We start from the raw sequence: 20,000 nt of genomic DNA on the forward strand, positions 1-20,000 counted from the left end.
TCAGTGCAGGTGCTAGTCAGAAAATACCCCCTTTTCTTCAAATCAGTTTTTGACCAAATGGCCTAGAGAATGAGAGAGACAGAGACAGAGAGAGAGACAGACAGACAGACAGACAGGGGAGGGTGATATATACAGACTAACAGAGGCAGTACAGAAAGTGAGAAAATACTGAGAAAGTCTTCATTCATTCATTTGTGTAGTAAAGTAAGTCTAAGCTGAGAAAGCATTTAGAGTCTTCATTGATTCACTTGTGTAAACATCTAAGCTGAGAAAACATTTAGTCTTCATTGATTCACTTGTGTAAACAGAGAGAGAGAGAGAGAGAGAGAGAGAGAGAGAGAGAGAGAGAGAGAGAGAGTGTGTGTGTGTGTGTGTGTGTGTGTGTGTGTGTGTGTGTGTGTTAAACTTAAATACTGTCATTTTCTCTGGAATTACTTTGTCAGTTGACACTTTTACATTATTTCAAGATTTCATTTTCATGTTTTTCATTTTCAAGACTTTCTCTTCATATTCATGATATTGAAATCTTTTACATCCGCTGAATTTTCTTCAAAGTAGAGGAATGTAAAAACAAACAAACAAAAAAACTGATAGTGATACTGAGTGATAATATGTTATAAATTTTCATCACAACTGATTAACAGTTTTAGATTTCATCTGAAGAATTATGTTGATCAATTAATTTTAATGTCCCAATCATCTTGGTGTAAAGAGGGCAAGTTTTTATTTAGGTTTGGGTAGGTCTGGGTGTACATTTGCTGTTGCTGAGAGAGAGAGAGAGAGAGAGAGAGAGAGAGAGAGAGAGAGAGAGAGAGAGAGAAAGATAGACAGACAGACAGACAGATAGACAGAGAGACACACACACAGAGACTCAGACACACAGAGACAGACAGAGAGAGACACACACACACAGAAAAGGAGAGAGAGACAGAGAGAGAGAGAGAGAGAGAGAGAGAGAGAGAGAGAGATCTTGAACCGTGATGCGTATGCCTAAAACATATTTTTAAAAGTCATCTACGGATGATCATGATAAAATGCTTTGTAACATGGGTACGAGATCAGATGTCAACTGACTGTATGTGGAGGATGTGGGGGTGTGGTTTATTTCCAGTTTCAGTTTCGTAGAGGTGTCAACAGCATGCGGGCAGAAACAAGAATTCATTTCCTATCGCACTGTGACAGTGAAAGGAAAACCTACTGGTATATGTTCTAATTCATATTGACTCTGATTGAGAGACAGCCCTTAGAGAGAGAGAGAGAGAGAGAGAGAGAGAGAGAGAGAGAGAGAGAGAGAGAGATTTTCTTCCGACCCCTCTTAACCAAAAGCAATGCCTGTGTCAGTCCGCTAATCAAACATCGTGTTGTTTCAATTCCAAAACATACGACCTCATCAAAACTTGCATACGAACTCATCAATTATAACACAACTTGCCATTTCTGCTTGTTCCCCAGTTAGCCATGCCTGTATTAAAAGAGTTTGAAGTTGTCCTCTCATACAGCAAAACAGTAAACAGGATTTCGGAATGTGAAAATGCGTAATATAACCAGAGTGGTCTCCCCCGTTTCCAGTCGATGACAAAATATTTATTTGATACTTCGGAATCGTTCGGCTCTTTACGTCATGATAAGTGGGCAACACTCCGGTATTATCTGAAATCTCGACCTGAGCAAGAGCTAAGGAAAACTGCGATGTTCAGTTGCTGCCATAAGCCACATTTTTTAATGGCATTATGTAGTCTAGTCGCAGTGTGTTAGGTGATCATATCATGCCGTATGCCATTCGTCTGTGCTGCAGTCATTACACGTAGTTCTTGCAAGGATTTATAGTTCTTACAAACTTATTGTAGACCTCAGGTTAAGAACTACAGACTGGAGTTCACAAGGTCTTCTTCACTTTTCACAAATGGCCACTCTAACACTTTTTTCTGTTGTCGGTCAACACCAAATCTATTCTGAATGCACTGAAAGAGGAAGCAATAAAGCTAATAATAAATGATACTTAATTCTTGCGGTGTAGAAGGCCTAACAGGCCTGTTCACCGTTCCAGGAAATAATAACAGTAATAATAAACCTCCGCAGTACCCGCAACCCCCATTCCCACAGCATCCTATCTTTTATATATTTTGATTTTTAATTCGTGTAAATTACGTACCGTGTGTAATGTTTGGCGATTTAGACACTTTTGAAATGAAGCCCTGCTGACATCAAAGATTCCGGAGAGCTCCGAAGATACCCGAATAGTCTAGCGGACGATCACGCCACATGTCATTCCCCGAGCGCATGATAATTGAATGGCCAGTACGCTTGTCGGCAGCCTTGCGTCAGAACAGTCCACCTGAACTCTGGCACCAGCGATCTCGCACAAGACTCACAACGAAAAGTAAGTATCATGCAAGATCGTATTTTTCCTAGTTTTATCGGTTTTCATTGAGTTACCATAATCAGCAAGATGCTTAATTACATCACAGACATGTACTCGTTGAAATGGGATTCAGTGCATGAGCACTCGGTTTGTGTTCCGGATCTCCCAAGATACCAGATCCCTCGGGTTTTTGAAGTTCAGAACAGTTTCTGTTTTTTGGGTTTTTTTTTTTATGTCGAACAGTTTTGGAGAACAGCGGAATCTGCATTCAAAGACTGATAGGGGTCTGAGTAAGCAAAGTGTAACGCTTAAAGGGTCACAGCTGATTGCGAAGAGATTGTAGCTTTGGGATATCAGTGGACTGTGGAGTGAGAAAGATTAGGAAGTGTCGTACCACTTGAGGTCAGGGTCACGGCCACGCCTGTTCACGGAACATTCTGCTGCTTTTGCTTCTCGCAGCTCTGTTGAAGGGGTGCTAAGGCCAGCCATTTTGCCTGAATTCCCTCTTCCGATCCCGTCAGCCCTGTTTACTGCAGTGACAATGTGAGATTTTTAATTACTTGATTAGAATACAATAAAACAAAACACATCTGCAGCACGGGGTTTTCAAGAAACGTACGTTCTCTTGCGCAGCGTTCCTTTCAGCCAAATATTTCAGATACTTTTGTTTCCATGTGAATTTTCTTAGAGGACTGTTACACTGGCGTGGTGACAAAATGTAAGTGTCGGTTACTGTCCTGATAAAGATATATTACACTGGCGTGGTGACAAAATGTAAGTGTCGGTTACTGTCCTGATAAAGATATATTTGTGAGTGATGGTTGTGAAAATGCACCGTGTGTGCACGTGATTTTTTTTTTCATTTGTATTTATTGAACAGATACTTTGATGTGTTGTTTTTAGTTGTTTATCTATTGATTATTGCTTTCTTCTTTTTTTCCCCCAATGAAATCAATTACTTGATCTGTTTGTATTTCCACATTTAATAATCTCATATGACTGTCTCTGAGTCTATAGATCTATGTATGTGTTTGATTCATTAACTGGGCGTTGTGTGTGTGTGTGTGTTTGAGAGTGTGTAGAGTGTGTGACTCCATTGTCACACATATAGCATTATACAAGTATTTAATGTCCACATATTTGATGTTGATTATTAGACAATTGAGTGTTTGTATGTGTACATGCGTGAGGTGTTTAATATTAAATATTTCTGCACGTTTATTTTCTCTGATCTGACTCAGTCAGCAAAGCACCACATAATATATATATATATATCTTATATCTTTATATGCTTTTCAGATACACTTCTAAGCAGCACAGTTTTACTCACCTATACTAGTTGCGTCAATCAAAGCCGATCAAGTTGAATCAAAGCTGAGATCATGGCCGCCATCACACAGAGCATGACGGAGAAAGAGCAGGCCAGCATGGCTGCCATCACAGGAAGCATGACGGAGGAGGAGCTGATCAGCATCCCTGAGTTCTTCCAAGGGAAGACAGTGTTCATCACGGGCGTCACTGGCTTCATGGGCAAGGTGCTGTTGGAGAAGCTGCTCCGATCCTGTCCGGACGTCGGCCGCTGCTACGTTCTGGTGCGGCCCAAGAAGGGACTGCAACCCGAGGAGCGAATCAGACAGATCTTAGACTGCAAGGTAATGGAGAGTGCTTACTTAATACGGTACAATACAGTTCAATACAATACAGTACAGCACAATACACTACAATTCTGTTACGGCCCAAGAAATAACTGCAGTCTGAGGAGCGCATCAGACAGATCTTAGACTGCATGGAAACGGAGAGTTGTTAATATGGTACACTACAGTACAATATAATACAATAAAAATGAACTGGTACTGCCCTAGAAAGAACTGCAGCCTGAGGAGTGCATCAGACAGATTCAAATTGCAAGATAATAGAGAGCAATGCAATACAATACAATACAATATGATATGATACAACACATGAGCAATGCAATACAATACAATAATACAACACATCTTAGAAAAACACAATACAATAGGATATTATGCAGCACAATACATCTTACCGTGTTCCACCAACTCACCTTACAATTCTCCCCCATCTCCTACATGATAATACAATACAGTACAGTTCAATCTCTCTTACCCTTTTCCATCCAACTCACTGTACAACTACCACTCCTCTTCTGTCCAGGTAATTTAGTGGTCGTCATTATAATCATTTCCTTGGATTAGATTCCTTTTGTCTTTATAAAATCCACTTTTAATTACACATACTTAACTGTGACCCAACTAGTGCAGACTCCAACTCCACTTTCATGTATCTGTGGTCTGACAATTGAAATATTTCAACTTAATTACCACTCGTCTTCTGCCTTAGACTTCTGTAATATTTATTTGTTTTTAAGCAAAGTTCAAATGTGAAAGTTAATACTTATACTAAAAGTCTACCATTATCAGTGTGTCTGACGGGACATTTAACATTTACGATACATATTCTGTTTAATTCAAGATCTTGAGTGGACTTGTCATTTTATTTACAGTTGTTTGAGAAGGTGAAGACAGACCAGCCTGGTGTGGAGCATAAAGTGGTGCCGGTGTGTGGCGACATTTTGGAGCCTCATTTCGGCATGTCGGAGGAAGACCAGCAGCGAGTGTGTGAAGAAACATCAGTGGTCTTCCATTCTGCCGCCACAGTCAAGTTTGACGAGGAGTTAAAGTAAGGATCGATTGCTGCTTTAAGTGATGGGAGTGATAGTAACTAGTTAGCATGAATTTGTCAGTCTGTCTGTCGTCTAAACTGTACAGGTATTTAAAAACTGAAACTTAGAAAGGATTCGTTTTTTGCTGTTGTTGTTTTGTTTTTTTAAGAAAAAAACTTAATGAATGATAAAAAAAACCCAAACTGTATATCTGATATCAGCTTCATGCTAAGGTTAGGAAGTTTTATTACTATTATTGTAAGTTAATTCAAATCAAATGATGTTAACAGCCCAGCTGACCACAAAGAGGACATTTCAGAAGTTTAATCAATGTACCACTGTATTTTCAGGTTCTAAAAGTGTGCATTTTTTTTAGCTAGTTGATTATGAAAATAAACTATTTTTAAAAAAAACACTCAAAAAAAGAAAGAAAGAAAAGAGAAACAAATTGTTTCCAAACTGTTTTCATTTTAATATTAAACTGTATCATTGTCATGCAATTGTGTACAACTTAAGGGGAAAAATAAGAGCTCTGATTTTGGAAAACATTTTTCATTTGTTCAGAGAAAACATTTTTTCACAAGTTTAATCAATGTACATTGTATTTGTAGGTTTTGAAAGGATGCACATATTTTTTTGTTTGTTTTTAACCTGTTCATGAGTAAGTAAATTATTTCCTCTCTCCCCCCTAATTAGAAAACAAACAAACAAAAAAAACAAACAAACCAACAACAGAAATTGTTCCCAAAGTAACTGTTATAAATAATTTTATTTTATCTTAGTGTCATTATCACAAAATTGTGTGCAAGAAAGAAAAAAGAACTGTGCCCAAGGATAACATTTTCTTTTGTTAAGGGGAACAATATACATCTGAAATTGTCAGGTCAGTGAAGTCAAATGTTTCGGTTAAAAAGAAAAACAACACAAAAAAGAAAAAAAACAAAAAACCTCTAGAATTGTTGATGAATGGAACCACAATTTCATATAATGCGCACGCACATACACAGTGACAAACACATGCGCACACATACACATTCATACATATGCAGTGACACAAGTTTACAAGTTCAAGTGTGACATATATTTTATTTTATTTTTCAGGTTATCAGTTCAGATGAATGTGGTTGGTGTTCAGCACTTATCCAGTATCTGTCGGCGTATGACCAAATTACAGGTAAGTCCTGCACTCATGTTTTTGTGTGCATGCATGTCACTGTGTATGTGAATATATGTAAGTTTGAGTATGTGAACACACATATGCATGCATTTTCTACACTGAATTCTGTCAGAGATTATATTCTGATTTATTTCCATTAAAAAAAGAAATCTAGTTTTACGTTGTAATGCCCAAAGTCAGCTCCATCAAAGAACATAGAATATTGACTTGGAAAAATAGGTTTTGCATTGACATCAGTAGACATAATTTTCATGGAACAAATTGGTACAAAGTTTTAAGTATGTCGATGAAATTTCTCATGAGTAGATGGTAACTATCATCGTATATTAATCAAAAACACACACAAACACACACACACACACACTCTCTCTCTCTCTCTCTCTCTCTCTCTCTCTCTCTCTCTCTTATAAAACACTGCATACAAACACACAGATGGTTTTAAGTTACTGTGGTGACATAAAACAAATTGTCTTTTTCTCTATAGTCTTCTTTATAAATCAGTTTTTCTTGTCTTCCCCTTTATTTTTATTTTTTCATTCTCTGTAACGATACCAATGTAATACATACTCATATAGTTTCTTCTTCTTCTACTTCTTCTTCTTCGTTCATGGGCTGCATCTCCCACGTTCACTCGTATGTACACGAGTGGGCTTTTACATGTGTGACCATTTTTACCCGGCCATGTAGGCAGCCATACTCCGTTTTCAGGGGGTCTGTATAGTTTAAGTTAGTATATATCTTCTTCTTTTATCATTAATTGTTCATTGCATTTTGGGTTGTTTTTTTTTTTGCTGTGCAGTCCCTGATCCATGTCTCCACAGCGTACGCCAACTGTGACCGTCAGCAGGTGGCCGAGCAGGTGTATGAGCCTCCTATGCATCCTCGCAAACTGATTGACGCTGTGCAGTAAGTGGTCTCTACCCCTTCTTCCCCTCCACCCCTGATTGTGTGTGTGTGTGTGTGTGTTCGTTCGTTCTTTAGTTTAACGTCTTTTCACTGTAAGTGATATTAGACGAGGGAAGGAAAAAAATCGAGTGGGAGGAGGGGGTGGGGGAATTACTGTGTACGCATACGAGTAAGTGAAAGTGTGTGTGTGTGTGTGTGAAAATTACTGATTTAAGTTTTGTTTAAAAAAAAAAAAAAAAAAATTAACAATACAACATATTTCTAATGAAAAACTAACAACTGTAACAGCGAACCAACTGGACTATTTAACAAGGAGTTGAAAAAGTCATGCATTAGCAATGGAATGCTGAAGATCGTCAACACTGAAGATGATTTCAGTTCAGGGATTTGAGACTTTAACATATCGCAAGTTGGTATATGATCGGCTGTTATGTGAGCACCACAGATGCAAGAAACATTACTGACATATTTTGTCCTAAAACAATTCATTTTCCATCTGCAGATTAGAGAAATGATTTGCCTCTTATTAAAATCATTATGGTAATGTTGTGTGTGTGTGTGTGTGTGCATGTTCATTTGTGCGTTTGTGTGTGTGTGTCTGTGCACTGTGTTTGTGATTTTGCGATAGAAGATTTAATATTTCTGTTTTATTTTATAGACGAAGTAGAAATTTTCAGTATAGGTCTGCTAAGTTTCACCGGGTGCTCTTTTGGTATTGTTTTGATGCAGCATTGATGTGTATTTCCTTTTTTATTTCTAAAGGCTCAACATGTTGATAAACAAAATGATATCAGTTGACAAAGAAATGAAACCTGATTTCTTGCAAATCAAAATTTGTCTGTTCACCAAAGGCATTTGACATCTGATCAGCATCATAGTTACATAACACTGACTTCTCAGTTCATGTAATAATAATAATATTAATGATGACAGTGATAATAATTGTGTGATTTTTATATAATGTTGTGCCTATGCTCTATAAAGGGCACGCGCGCACACACACACACACACACACACACACATATATATATATATAAACACAGTTGACATCATCATCATTGTGGCTGCAGGTGGATGGACAAGGACACCATTGATGCTCTGACGACCAAGCTGATCGGCTCACGCCCCAACACCTACACCTACACCAAGGCCATGGCTGAGTCACTGCTGTTAGAAGAGGCCAAGGGTTTACCTGTGGCCATCGTGCGGCCCTCCATTGTGGGCGCCTCTTGGCTGGAGCCGCTTCCGGTCAGTAAGAAATAATGCTGATATTCCTAACTATGTGCATTTTTATAGCACCTACTCTGTGGCTCTAACTCAGTCTAAGCACAATTAAAAAATAACATACTTACCTTGACCCAAATTTAAGACCCTCCCGTCCTCCCCGCTTCCTGTTCTCCCTGCTCGCTGCGCTGGTGATGGCATATTGCTGTCAAAAGAGGGCGCTAGCCAGCGGGACAAAGGGGAGGTACCTACTTCCGGGAGGTTATCGGCCGTAGTTTCGTTTTCTCCGCATAGGCGGATAGTAGTTTGCATAGGACAGGAATGTCAGACCCCTGCCGGAGTCTGCACTAGTTGGGTCACGGTAAGTATGTTATTTAAACGTAATTTTAGATAGAAAATTTCCTTTCAGTATGATTAAGACACAGTTGACATAACATTCAGTGTGATTAAGACACAATTAACATTACATTTGGTATAATTAAGACACAGTTGATAAAAGTAATACCTGCCAAGAGGAAGGGGTCTGATTAAAGAATGTTGACTGACCTCCTGACCTGTGACCTCAGTGTATCTTACCAGTTATCTCGGTGTAACAGTCATCCCTTAACTGACAAGCATGTTCGTCAGCAGTAAGTCAAGGGGTTTAAGGGTCTGAAAAAATGTGGGGTGGGAATGTTCAAGGCCATTGAAGATCTACACAAGCTTGTGTCTGGGGGTTGTGTAAGTTTGTAAGTTTTATTGGGGTGTTGTGTTGTGTACGTTTGTAAGTTTTATTGGGGTATTGTGTAAGTTTTTAAGTTATATTGGGGTCATCTGCCTCAAATGTTCAGATTCAGATATTGAATTTGTTTAGCTGAAGTATTGGGAGGGGTTGTGAGAGTGGGGGAGAAGGTGGAAAAAAAAAAAGATTCTGCTGGCAACTGTGGAGCATGCACTTTTTTTTTCTTTTCTTTTTTTTTCCAAACCAAGAGTTTTTTCCCTTTGTACGTGGGCCCCATTTCAAGTTCAGGGGGTATTTCCAAACAGCCTCCAAGTCAGTTTGTGCAGTTTTAAATACCTTTGACTTAAAAAAAAAAAATCACGATCAGAATTCCAGATTGCAGGTTCATAGGCTTTGGAAATAGTGTTTTCATCACCTGTGCATGATTTTTGCATGTCAGATTTGACAAGCAGGAAAGAAGACTGTAGTAGTGACAGGCATCACAGTGAAGACTGTAGTAGTGACAGGCATCACAGTGAAGAAGACTGTAGTAGTGACAGGCATCACAGTGAAGAAGACTGTAGTAGTGACAGGCATCACAATGAAGAAGACTGTAGTAGTGACAGGCATCACAGTGAAGAAGACTGTAGTAGTGACAGGCATCACAGTGAAGAAGACTGTAGTAGTGACAGGCATCACAATGAAGACTGTAGTAGTGACAGGCATCACAGTGAAGACTGTAGTAGTGACAGGCATCACAGTGAAGAAGACTGAGTAGTGACAGGCAAAGACTGTAGTAGTGACAGGCATCACAGTGAAGAAGACTGTAGTAGTGACAGGCATCACAATGAAGACTGTAGTAGTGACCGTCATCACAATGAAGACTGTAGTAGTGACAGGCATCACAATGAAGAAGACTAGCAGTGACAGGCATCACAATGAAGAAGATTGTAGTAGTGACAGGCATCACAATGAAGACTGTAGTAGTGACAGGCATCACAGTGAAGAAGACTGTTGTAGTGACGGGCATCACAATGAAGACTGTAGCAGTGACAGGCATCACAATGAAGAAGACTGTAGTAGTGACAGACATCACAATGAAGAAGACTGTAGTAGTGACAGGCATCACAATGAAGACTGTAGTAGTGACAGGCATGACAGTGAAGAAGACTGTAGTAGTGACAGGCATCACAATGAAGACTGTAGCAGTGACAGGCATCACAATGAAGACTGTAGCAGTGACAGGCATCACAATGAAGAAGACTGTAGTAGTGACAGGCATCACAATGAAGACTGTAGTAGTGACAGGCATCACAATGAAGACTGTAGCAGTGACAGGCATCACAGTGAAGAAGACTGTAGTGGTGACAGGCATCACAGTGAAGACTGTAGCAGTGACAGGCATCACAGTGAAGAAGACTGTAGTGGTGACAGGCATCACAGTGAAGAAGACTGTAGTGGTGACAGGCATCACAGTGAAGAAGACTGTAGTAGTGACAGGCATCACAAAGAAGACTGTAGTAGTGACGGGCATCACAAAGAAGACTGTAGTAGTGACGGGCATCACAAAGAAGACTGTAGTAGTGACAGGCATCACAATGAAGAAGACTGTAGTAGTGACAGGCATCACAAAGAAGACTGTAGTAGTGACAGGCATCACAATGAAGACTGTAGTAGTGACAGGCATCACAATGAAGACTGTAGTAGTGACAGGCATCACAATGAAGAAGACTAGTGTGACAGGCATCACAATGAAGACTGTAGCAGTGACAGGCATCACAATGAAGACTGTAGCAGTGACAGGCATCACAATGAAGAAGACTAGTAGTGACAGGCATCACAATGAAGACTGTGGCAGTGACAGGCATCACAATGAAGACTGTAGTAGTGACAGGCATCACAATGAAGAAGACTAGTAGTGACAGGCATCACAATGAAGACTGTGGCAGTGACAGACATCACAATGAAGACTGTAGCAGTGACAGGCATCACAATGAAGACTGTAGCAGTGACAGGCATCACAATGAAGAAGACTGTAGTAGTGACAGGCATCACAATGAAGACTGTAGCAGTGACAGGCATCACAATGAAGACTGTAGTAGTGACAGGCATCACAATGAAGAAGACTAGTAGTGACAGGCATCACAATGAAGACTGTAGCAGTGACAGGCATCACAATGAAGAAGACTAGTAGTGACAGGCATCACAATGAAGACTGTAGCAGTGACAGGCATCACAATGAAGAAGACTGTAGTAGTGACAGGCATCACAATGAAGACTGTAGTAGTGACAGGCATCACAATGTGCTGTTTTCAGGGCTGGGTGGACAACCTGAATGGCCCTACCGGTCTGCTGGTGGCTGTGAGTAGTGTGCTTTAACTGGAGTTCTCATCATGTTTGTCTGTCTGTGTGCATGTTGGTTTGTGTGTGTGTCTGTGTTGGTGTGTATATGTCTAAGTGTGTGTGTATGCCTGGGTGTGGTTATGTTTGTGTGTGTGTTTGTGGGTTTTTTTTTGTGTGTTTGTGTATGTTTTGTACCTTAGAATATGGATCGTTTTTGTTGTCTTTTGTTTCAGTGACAATTATGATGAATGATGTTGGTGGTGCTGGTGATGAAGATAATGCAATGGGGGGTCTCTGTTGGTTTGAACTTACCTGGGAAAGCTGTGGGGGGACTTACCTGGAAAGGCTGTGGGGGGGGACTTACCTGGGAAGGCTGTACTCTTTTGACACGTTCCCATTGTCAGCCAGACTGAGAGATGCAGACACGTGCAGTGTTGGTCAGGATTTTTTTTTCTTAATGATTTTTATTTCTTTATAGTTTGAGCAACACACCCAAAGATGTATCCATGAAGTGGATGACCCTTGACTCCCAGGTTCCAGTCTTTGAGCTTAAAACATGTCTATATGCATGCAGAAGATCAAAATACGCATGTTAAAGGTCCTGTAATCCATGTCAGTGTTTGGTGGCTTATGGAAACAGAACATACCCAGCATGCATACCCCTGAAAACGGAGTATGGTTGCATACATGGCAGGGTAAAAATGGTCATGCATGTAAAAACCCACTATGTACAAACGAGTGAGCGTGGGAGGTGCAGCCTACGAACAAAGAAGAAAAGCTTAAAACACACTTAGCATTGGACAGAACATCAGTTTTTTGACTCACTTGTGTTTGGTGTTCGGTTGTGTGTGTGTGTGTGTCTGTCTGTCTGTCTGTGGTAAACTTTAACATTGACATTTTCTCTGCAAATACTTTGTCAGTTGACACCAAATTAGGCATAAAGATAGGAAAAATTCAGTTCTTTCCAGTCATCTTGTTTAAAACAAAATTGCACCTCTGGGATGGGCACAAAATTTTTTTTTAAATGAAGCCTAATTATATGCAAACTGCGTTTACTGTTATATTTATATTTTTTGTATTCTCTAAACTTGGCACTTTGATCTGATATTCTGACACAACAACGAGAGCAGTCATTATTATCATTTTTTGTTCAAACAAGACCTTCTTTTGCTAAGGATGGAAGTTTTATTTATTTTGCAAACGTTTTTGATGCAGATAGTAAAAAAGAGAAATTACTCTGTAATTAATGCAAGGGGACTTAATTTGCCACAAGTGAGTCTTGAAGGCCTTGCCTCTCTTGTTTTTTGTTGTTGTAGGGGTTTTTTTTCTTCTGTTTTTGTGTGTGGTGGTTGACAGTGGACTGCAAGTGAATGTATGGGTGTGTGGTTTTCAGATTGGCAAAGGCCTGCTGCGCTGCATGCACGGGAACTTTCACGCCACTGCTGACCTGATTCCTGTCGACATCGCCACCAACGCCATGATCGCTGCTGCTTGGTACACCGGTGTGGAAAAGTGAGACTACTGCTTTATTTTTGTCAGATTTACTGTTACTACTAGTACTATTAGTACTGGAAATGGGAGTTCTATTTGTACTTGTACCACTACTACTACTGTTACAACTACTACTGCTGCTGCTACTAATGCTAAATAATAGTGGTTAATAATGATAAGTAAAATAAACAGCAAATGATAATACTACAATAGGTTATTGGCACACATGTTCACACACTCTCTCGCACACACAACACATGCACACAGCACACACACCACTCACACACAACTCATGCACATAAGCCACACACACATACAGAAAAATCTGATAGAATTTTTTTTACCATTTTTGCTGCAGACTTCTTTTGTATTTTCTGAAAACTTTCCACCTCGGTCCGTCAAAGAAAGGCTTTTTCCTCTTACCCCTTTATCAGTACTGGTTTGGTATCACTTGCATACCCCTCATTCTAGATCCCCATCAGCCCCTGACTGTGCTTTTGACGTACAGTGTACATCACAGAACACAAGCTGTCGATGCTATGTGGACGTACGCTGTACATACAAATACCATGCCCTTGCTGTTTTTGCTTTGCACAGCAGAAAAGCCATATGCTGGGCAAGAACTTGGAAGAATTAACTCCCTTGAGAGAAGAATCAACTCCTTGGTAGCAATGTATATGTATTTGTATTTCTTTTTATCACAACAGATTTCTCTGTGTGAAATCCGGACTGCTCTCCTCAGGGAGAGTGCGTCACTATGCTACAGCGCCACCCATTTTTGTTTGTTGTATTTTTTCCTGCATGCAATTTTATTTGTTTTTCCTATCGAAGTGGATTTTTCTACAGAATTTTGCCAGGAATAACCCTTTTGTTGCTGTGGGTTCTTTTATGTGCGCTAAATGCATGCTGCACACGGGACCTCGGTTTATCGTCTCATCCGAATGACTAGCGTCCAGACCACCACTCCAAGGTCTAGTGGAGGGGGAGAAAATATCGGCGGCTGAGCCGTGATTCGAACCAGCGCGCTCAGATTCTCTCTCGCTTCCTAGGCGGACGCGTTACCTCTAGGCCATCACTCCACTAGGTGTGTGACAGTGAGTGAATGGAGGAGGTGCACTGTGACCAGTTCTTTCTGTCCTTCTCTGTTTGTCTTTCTGTGTATCGCCATCTCCGTCTGTCTCTGTCGCTGTCTCTTTCTCTCTCTGTGTGTTACCTCTGTCTCTCTCTGTCTCTCTTTCTCTTTCTATGCTGCCTCTGTCTTTCACTGTATGTGTGTGTTGTCAACAAATTAATGGGAGTAAGTTATGATCAAAACTCTGTGTGTTTGTGTGTGTGTGTGTGTGTATGATATGTGTGTAAGCTGCATCATATAAATATTATTTTTTCTGAGAGTTTTGGTAATAGCAGTGCATTAGTACGGTGACAAATACACTTTTTATGAATAGTTTTGAAGGGTATGTCTGAACTGTGATATTAAGCATGATTTATTTTTCCATTCTTCATGACATTTTCTCGGCACACAGCTTTGCAAGATGTCAGCAGTGAAAAGGGTTAATGTTGACCCCATGGATGTCATTGTGGGTGCAGGCCGAGCACGACACTGGTGTATAACTGCACCACAGGTCAGATGAACCGCTTCACTTGGGGCGAAGTCGGTAAGTCTGCAAATGCAAAAAACAAAAAAAAACAAAAATCCTTATTCACTGTCACCTGTTTTTAGATATTTTTTCCTCAAATGAGATACCAAAAGTGAAGAATGCATTGGAAAAATAGACATGCTTTTACATAGATTTGACCTGGAGGAATTTTTATCTATTATTATTTATTGATGTATTTGCTTGTTGGAATAGATTTTCTGATTAATGGTACAAAAAAAAGAAAGTTTCCATTCTCAGAATCAAACGTTGGAACTTACTTATATGTCAGAGATTTCACACCACAAAGTTTTGCTGAGGATAGCGTTATGAAATCACAGAAATACATGCAAATTCAAACGTTTGTTTCTGAGTAAAGAAACTTTCTTCTGTGTGTGTATGCATGTGTATTTATTTTTCTTCTTTTATTTTCTCTCCCCCACTATGGAGTCCATGTATGGAAACGTTCTTCTGGATGTATATGTGTATTTACTTTTTTCTTCTTTTATTTTCTTTCCCCACTGCAGAGCACATATAAGGAAATGTTCTGTGTGTATTTTCTTTCTTCTTTGTTTTTTTCCTTCAACCATGGAGTGCATGTAAGGAAACTTTTTTCTATGTGTATATTATTTATGTGTATTTTCTTGTCTTCTTTTCTTTTCTTCCCCTACAACGGAGTGCATATAAGGAAACATTCTTCTGTATGTATATGTGTATTTAATTCTCTTTTTTTTTCCTGGCCACAGAATTCTTGTAAGAAAACTTTTTTTTCTATGTGTAGAGTGATGGCCTAGAGGTAACGCGTCCGCCTAGGAAGCGAGAGAATCTGAGCGCGCTGGTTCGAATTACGGCTCAGCCGCTGATATTTTCTCTCTGAGACGATAAACTGAGGTCCCGTGTGCAGCAGGCACTTAGCACACGTAAAAGAACCCACAGCAACAAGGGGTCGTTCCTGGCAAAATTCTGTGGAAAAATCTACTTCGATAAGAAAAACAAATATAAAAATACTGCACGCAGGAAAAAATACAAAAAAAATGGGTGGCTCTATAGTGTAGTGACACGCTCTCCCTGGGGAGAGCAGCCCGAATTTCACACAGAGAAATCTGTTGTGATAAAAAGAAATACAAAAACAAATATATGTGTATATACTTCTTTTTTTTTTTTTCTCCTGCCACAGACCAGTATGTGAAGAAACTGTTCTATATGTATGTATGTATTTTTTCTTCCCCCATAACAGAGCGTATGGAAGGAAACATTCTACTATATGTATATATATATTTGCTTTTTTCTTCTGTCCCAGTGACAGAGCGCATGTAAGGAAACATTCTTCTGTGCGTATATGTATATTTACTTTTTTCTTTGTTTGCTTTTTTTTTCTTCCCACCACATATGTGTATATGAGTTTGTTTTTTCGTTTTTATTCTTTTTCTTCCCCCATTGTAGAGCATATGGAAGGAAACCTTCTTCTATATGTATATATGTGTTTTTTGGGTTTTTTTTTCTATTATTATTTTTTTGGTTGCCCTCTTCCCACAGAGCGCATGTCGCATGAGTTCTTCATCAAGAACCCGTGCAACACGATTGCACGCGTGCCCAACCCGCACTTCACGCTGAGCAACGTGTGGAAGACCTGCAGCATGGCCTTTGACCACCTCCTGCCAGCATACCTCATGGATGCTTACCTCCGCCTGGTGGGCCGCAGACCCATGTACGTTCATTGTTATCGTCGTCATCATCGTTGTTGTTGTTGTTATTGAATAGTGGTTGTAGTTATAGTAGTAGTGTTATGTTGCTTGTTTGGTCTTTTTTTTTTTTCTTTCTTTGCTGTGATGACACTTTTTTTTTTTTTTTTTTTTTTTTAGTAATAACAATAGTATTGCTATTGTTATGTTGCTTGTATTGTCTTTTCTTTCTTTGCTATCATGACGTTTTTCTGTAGTTTTTTTTTTTTCTAATTTGAAGCAGAAGGGAGGTAAATATACTAAGGGAAGCCACTAGCTGCTTGCAGTTTCTCTAACTGGGTAGAATAGTGTTTTCACCAGGACAGGAATCTGCTGTTATCATAATGACGGTGGGTGTGGATGGGCCTAAACTCATCAAAAGCAGCTACCAGAGCCTAACTTCTCTACCATCATTATAGAATTACTTCATAATATATATATATATATATATATATAGAGAGAGAGAGATATGTTGTATAAAAGGTAGGAAAGGGTGGGTGGGGTGGTGGTGAATGATGAGTTGAGTACAACTGGGTAGAAAGAGAGTGGAACACCGCAGCAGGAATATTACTGATAAATAAGGCAGTCAGAGAGAGGGGAGTGGTGACGATGTTCCGACGTTTCGTCCCCAACAGGTTTGTCCGGATCCAGGACAAGCTGTGGAAGGCAGTGAACACACTGGAGTACTTCACCTGCAACCAGTGGAACTTCCGTAACGACAATATCTTCATGCTCCTCAACCGCCTCTCCAGCGAGGACAGGAAGGTCAGTGTCAGGTTTTAACGATGATGTGTGATATTCGTGCAGGGTTTGGTTGTGTGTTTTGAGTGTGTGTGAGTGTGTGTGTGTGTGTGTGTGTGTCCAGAGTAGGTTACAGAGCCATGCTTTGAATGCTTAGCACCTTACAAACACACACGTACCCACACACACATATAATGCATATCAGTAATAAGATACAGTACAGTTTGGGGGGAGGATTTTTGTTGTTTGAACATCACATTTTGTTAATAAGTCATTGGATAAAATGGAACACACTTCAGGGATCAAAATTTCATGGCAACATTTGACATTTAAATTTTTTTTTTTTTGCTGCAGACCTTCCCCTTTGACCCTCGGTCCATCAACTGGTCGGAGTACATGGAGAACTACTGTCTGGGCGCCAAGCGTTTCATCCTGAAGGAGGAGATCTCAGAGCTGCCCAAAGCTCGCCTGCAGCTGCAGAGGTCAGTGGGATAATCTCTTCTCTTTTTTTAAGTGTAGATTGATAATGGTTCACTCATGATAGGATAAATATGGGTTCTAAAATTCCAGGATAGATAAATGTTGGTTGACACCTTGCTGGAAAGACTGATATCATCTCAGGCATGACATGATTATTAAGTACAGATGAATGTTGGTTCACACATGACAGGATAGATAATCATTGCTTCACACATGATGGGATGGATAAACTTTGGTTTGCACATGATGGGATGTTTAAATGTACATAAATATTGGTTTACACATGAAGGGATAATGATAAATAAGATAAATATTGGTTCACACATGATAGGATGATTAGTTTCAGTTTCAGTAGCTCAAGGAGGCGTCACAGCGTTCAGATAAATCCATATACGCTACACCACATCTGCCAAGCAGATGCCTGACCAGCAGCGTAACCCAACGCGCTTAGTCAGGCCTTGAAAGAGAAAAAAAAAGAAAAATAATAGATAAGCTTACATAAATAAATAAATAAATAAATAAATAATAAATAATAATTATGATATAAAAAAGGTAGTAGTAATGATAATAATAATAAAATAATGATGATAAATAATAAATAAATAAATAGATAAATAAGACAACAATGATGATAAATAAGCAAATAAATGTAAAACATGAAGACACACATTCACACATACACCCACACATGCATAACAGATATGCACCAAACATGCAGTTTCACAGATATGAAAGCACAGTCAAATACACATAAACGTACATGAGCTCCAACACACACACACACACACACACACACACACATTACCCTGCACCCTGATTAACTATCGATAAATACTGGTTCACACTTGATGGAATGTTTATTAAACATAGATTACTATTGGTTCATACATGACAGGATGATTAAACATAGATCAGTATTGGTTCGCACATGACAGGCTAGATTGTTGTTGGTTCACACAAGATAGGATGATTGAATACAGATAGATATTGGTTCACACATGACAGGATGATTATACATATGATCAGTATTGATTCACACATGACGGGATAGATGATTATTGGTTAACACATGAGGGGATGATTAAATACAACTAGATAATTATTGGTTCACACATGGCAGGATGATTAAATACAGATAGAAAATTGGTTCACACATGACGGGATAGATGAATATTGGTTCACACATGACGGGATGACTTAATACAGATTGAAATGTTGGTGTGCAGGCTGCAGCGCCTGCAGACAGTTCTGAAGATCGTGGCCCTGGCGGCAGCCTGGAGACTTCTGGTAAAGCGCGTGCCTGTCGCCCACTCCCTCTGGAACCTGCTGCTGGGCTGGGTGCTCTGGATCTTCCAGAAGCTGCCCATGCTGGCCAGGTCCTCATAGACGTGTGGACGGACGCCTGCTGCAGACCCTTGGCTGTGAATGGAACTGTTTCGCTTCAGTGGTCCTTGGTGACGATGCAATTTGACAGTATTTTTTTGTTTTTTGTTGTTTTTTTTGTTGTTAGGCTGCTCCATCATCTGCGATGTTTCAGTGGTGTTGCTTCTCCCTCCTCACCTCGCACAGTTCATCTCATTTCAAGTCCATCCACGCCCCCTTCCCCGTCCCCCTCCCACACACATTCACACTCATGGCCACATCCAGGGCTTGTCTGTTGCAGTGTCAGCATTGGCAGTCCACAGGGAACTATTGAAGTTTGGTTGTCAGAAGGCCACACACACCAGAGTAGACAATGCCTATAGGCCAGGGCCCCCTGGTCTTCTTACAGTCTTATCCAGGGCTGATCCTGTGGGATTTTTCTAAATTTAAACAAAAGAAAAGAAAGAAGATATTTGGGGGGAAAAGCCTCTGGTGATGTTTGCAGCATTTTTTTTTGGAGGGGGGGTGGGAGGGAGGGGGGGCAAGGGGAGGTGAAGGTGTAACAGAGATTGAAAACGATTAAAAATTAAGGTACGCGCAGTAGCAAACCTACTTTATTGCAACATTGACTTGGAACCAGTTTTTGTGGGTCACTGGGATTTTTTTTTTCTGTAGAAAATTGGCCCAGATTGACATCCAGGAAAAAGACTGTTATTAAAAAAGAAAAACAACAGCATGTGACTGTTAAAAGAGAAGAACAAATAAAACAGTTGTACACTTGACACCAACAAGAGTTATTTAGGACTGGGGGTGTAAAGGAGGGGGGGGGGGGAGGGTAATAAAAAATAAGCATTTACAAAAAAAATAATGTGACCACATGTCTCTGAATTGTTCTTGGGGAGAAATGCCAGGCTCAGTTTTTTTGTTTCCTTTTATTTTTCTGACACCCCAGAGACCAGAAGGGAAATGACTGTGAAGAAGTATCTTTACTTTCTGTGGTGTGTGTTTTTGTTGTTGTTTTTTTGGTTGCTTTTTTTTTTTTCCTTTGGACTATACTGATGCAAGGTGAGACAGACCCCGTCCATGGACATTATTGACACTGCCTTGTGACGTCTCTGGACTTTTCATATCAGGAGTCAACCATCTTGATTCCATAGCCACCTCATCATAATCCTG

At 39.9% G+C, this 20,000-nt stretch overlaps 2 protein-coding genes across 4 annotated transcripts in view; one reads left to right on the top strand and one right to left on the bottom strand.

Annotated features, from left to right (window-relative positions):
- Positions 1 to 1,554, bottom strand: part of LOC143301099 (BET1-like protein) — a 9,709-nt gene extending 8,155 nt beyond the window's left edge. Inside the window, exon 1 of the mRNA XM_076615149.1 lies at positions 1,433 to 1,554. Coding sequence (XP_076471264.1) covers positions 1,433 to 1,460 — 28 coding nt within the window. The 5' untranslated portion in view covers positions 1,461 to 1,554. The remainder of the gene's footprint in view (positions 1 to 1,432) is intronic.
- A 713-nt stretch (positions 1,555 to 2,267) lies between these two features.
- LOC143301211 (fatty acyl-CoA reductase 1-like) lies at positions 2,268 to 19,323 on the top strand. 3 transcript variants are annotated; one of them, XM_076615333.1, is made up of 13 exons: positions 2,268 to 2,380; positions 3,662 to 4,014; positions 4,887 to 5,062; positions 6,147 to 6,219; positions 7,022 to 7,128; positions 8,199 to 8,376; positions 11,369 to 11,413; positions 12,789 to 12,907; positions 14,474 to 14,541; positions 16,057 to 16,228; positions 16,877 to 17,006; positions 17,337 to 17,464; positions 18,689 to 19,323. In XM_076615333.1, exons 2-13 carry the CDS (start codon positions 3,745 to 3,747, stop codon positions 18,846 to 18,848), a joined length of 1,626 nt encoding a protein of 541 aa, XP_076471448.1. In that variant the 5' UTR covers positions 2,268 to 2,380; positions 3,662 to 3,744; the 3' UTR covers positions 18,849 to 19,323. The 3 variants fall into 3 exon arrangements, with proteins under 3 accessions (XP_076471448.1, XP_076471449.1, XP_076471450.1); XM_076615334.1 differs by lacking the exon at positions 2,268 to 2,380 and adding an exon at positions 2,605 to 2,905; XM_076615335.1 differs by lacking the exon at positions 2,268 to 2,380 and adding an exon at positions 2,949 to 3,080.
- Positions 19,324 to 20,000: the final 677 nt, after the last annotated feature.

This window comes from Babylonia areolata, chromosome 27 (genome assembly GCF_041734735.1).
Source record: "Babylonia areolata isolate BAREFJ2019XMU chromosome 27, ASM4173473v1, whole genome shotgun sequence".
NCBI lineage: Eukaryota > Metazoa > Mollusca > Gastropoda > Neogastropoda > Buccinidae > Babylonia > Babylonia areolata.

Bases quoted from the DNA above. Each gene is read 5' to 3' on its own strand.
- LOC143301211 (XM_076615333.1), top strand. From the start codon at position 3,745: ATGGCCGCCATCACACAGAGCATGACGGAGAAAGAGCAGGCCAGCATG. The intron at 7,129-8,198 runs GTAAGTGGTCTC...TTGTGGCTGCAG, and splicing joins AAACTGATTGACGCTGTGCA to GTGGATGGACAAGGACACCA. The intron at 11,414-12,788 runs GTGAGTAGTGTG...TGTGGTTTTCAG, and splicing joins CTACCGGTCTGCTGGTGGCT to ATTGGCAAAGGCCTGCTGCG.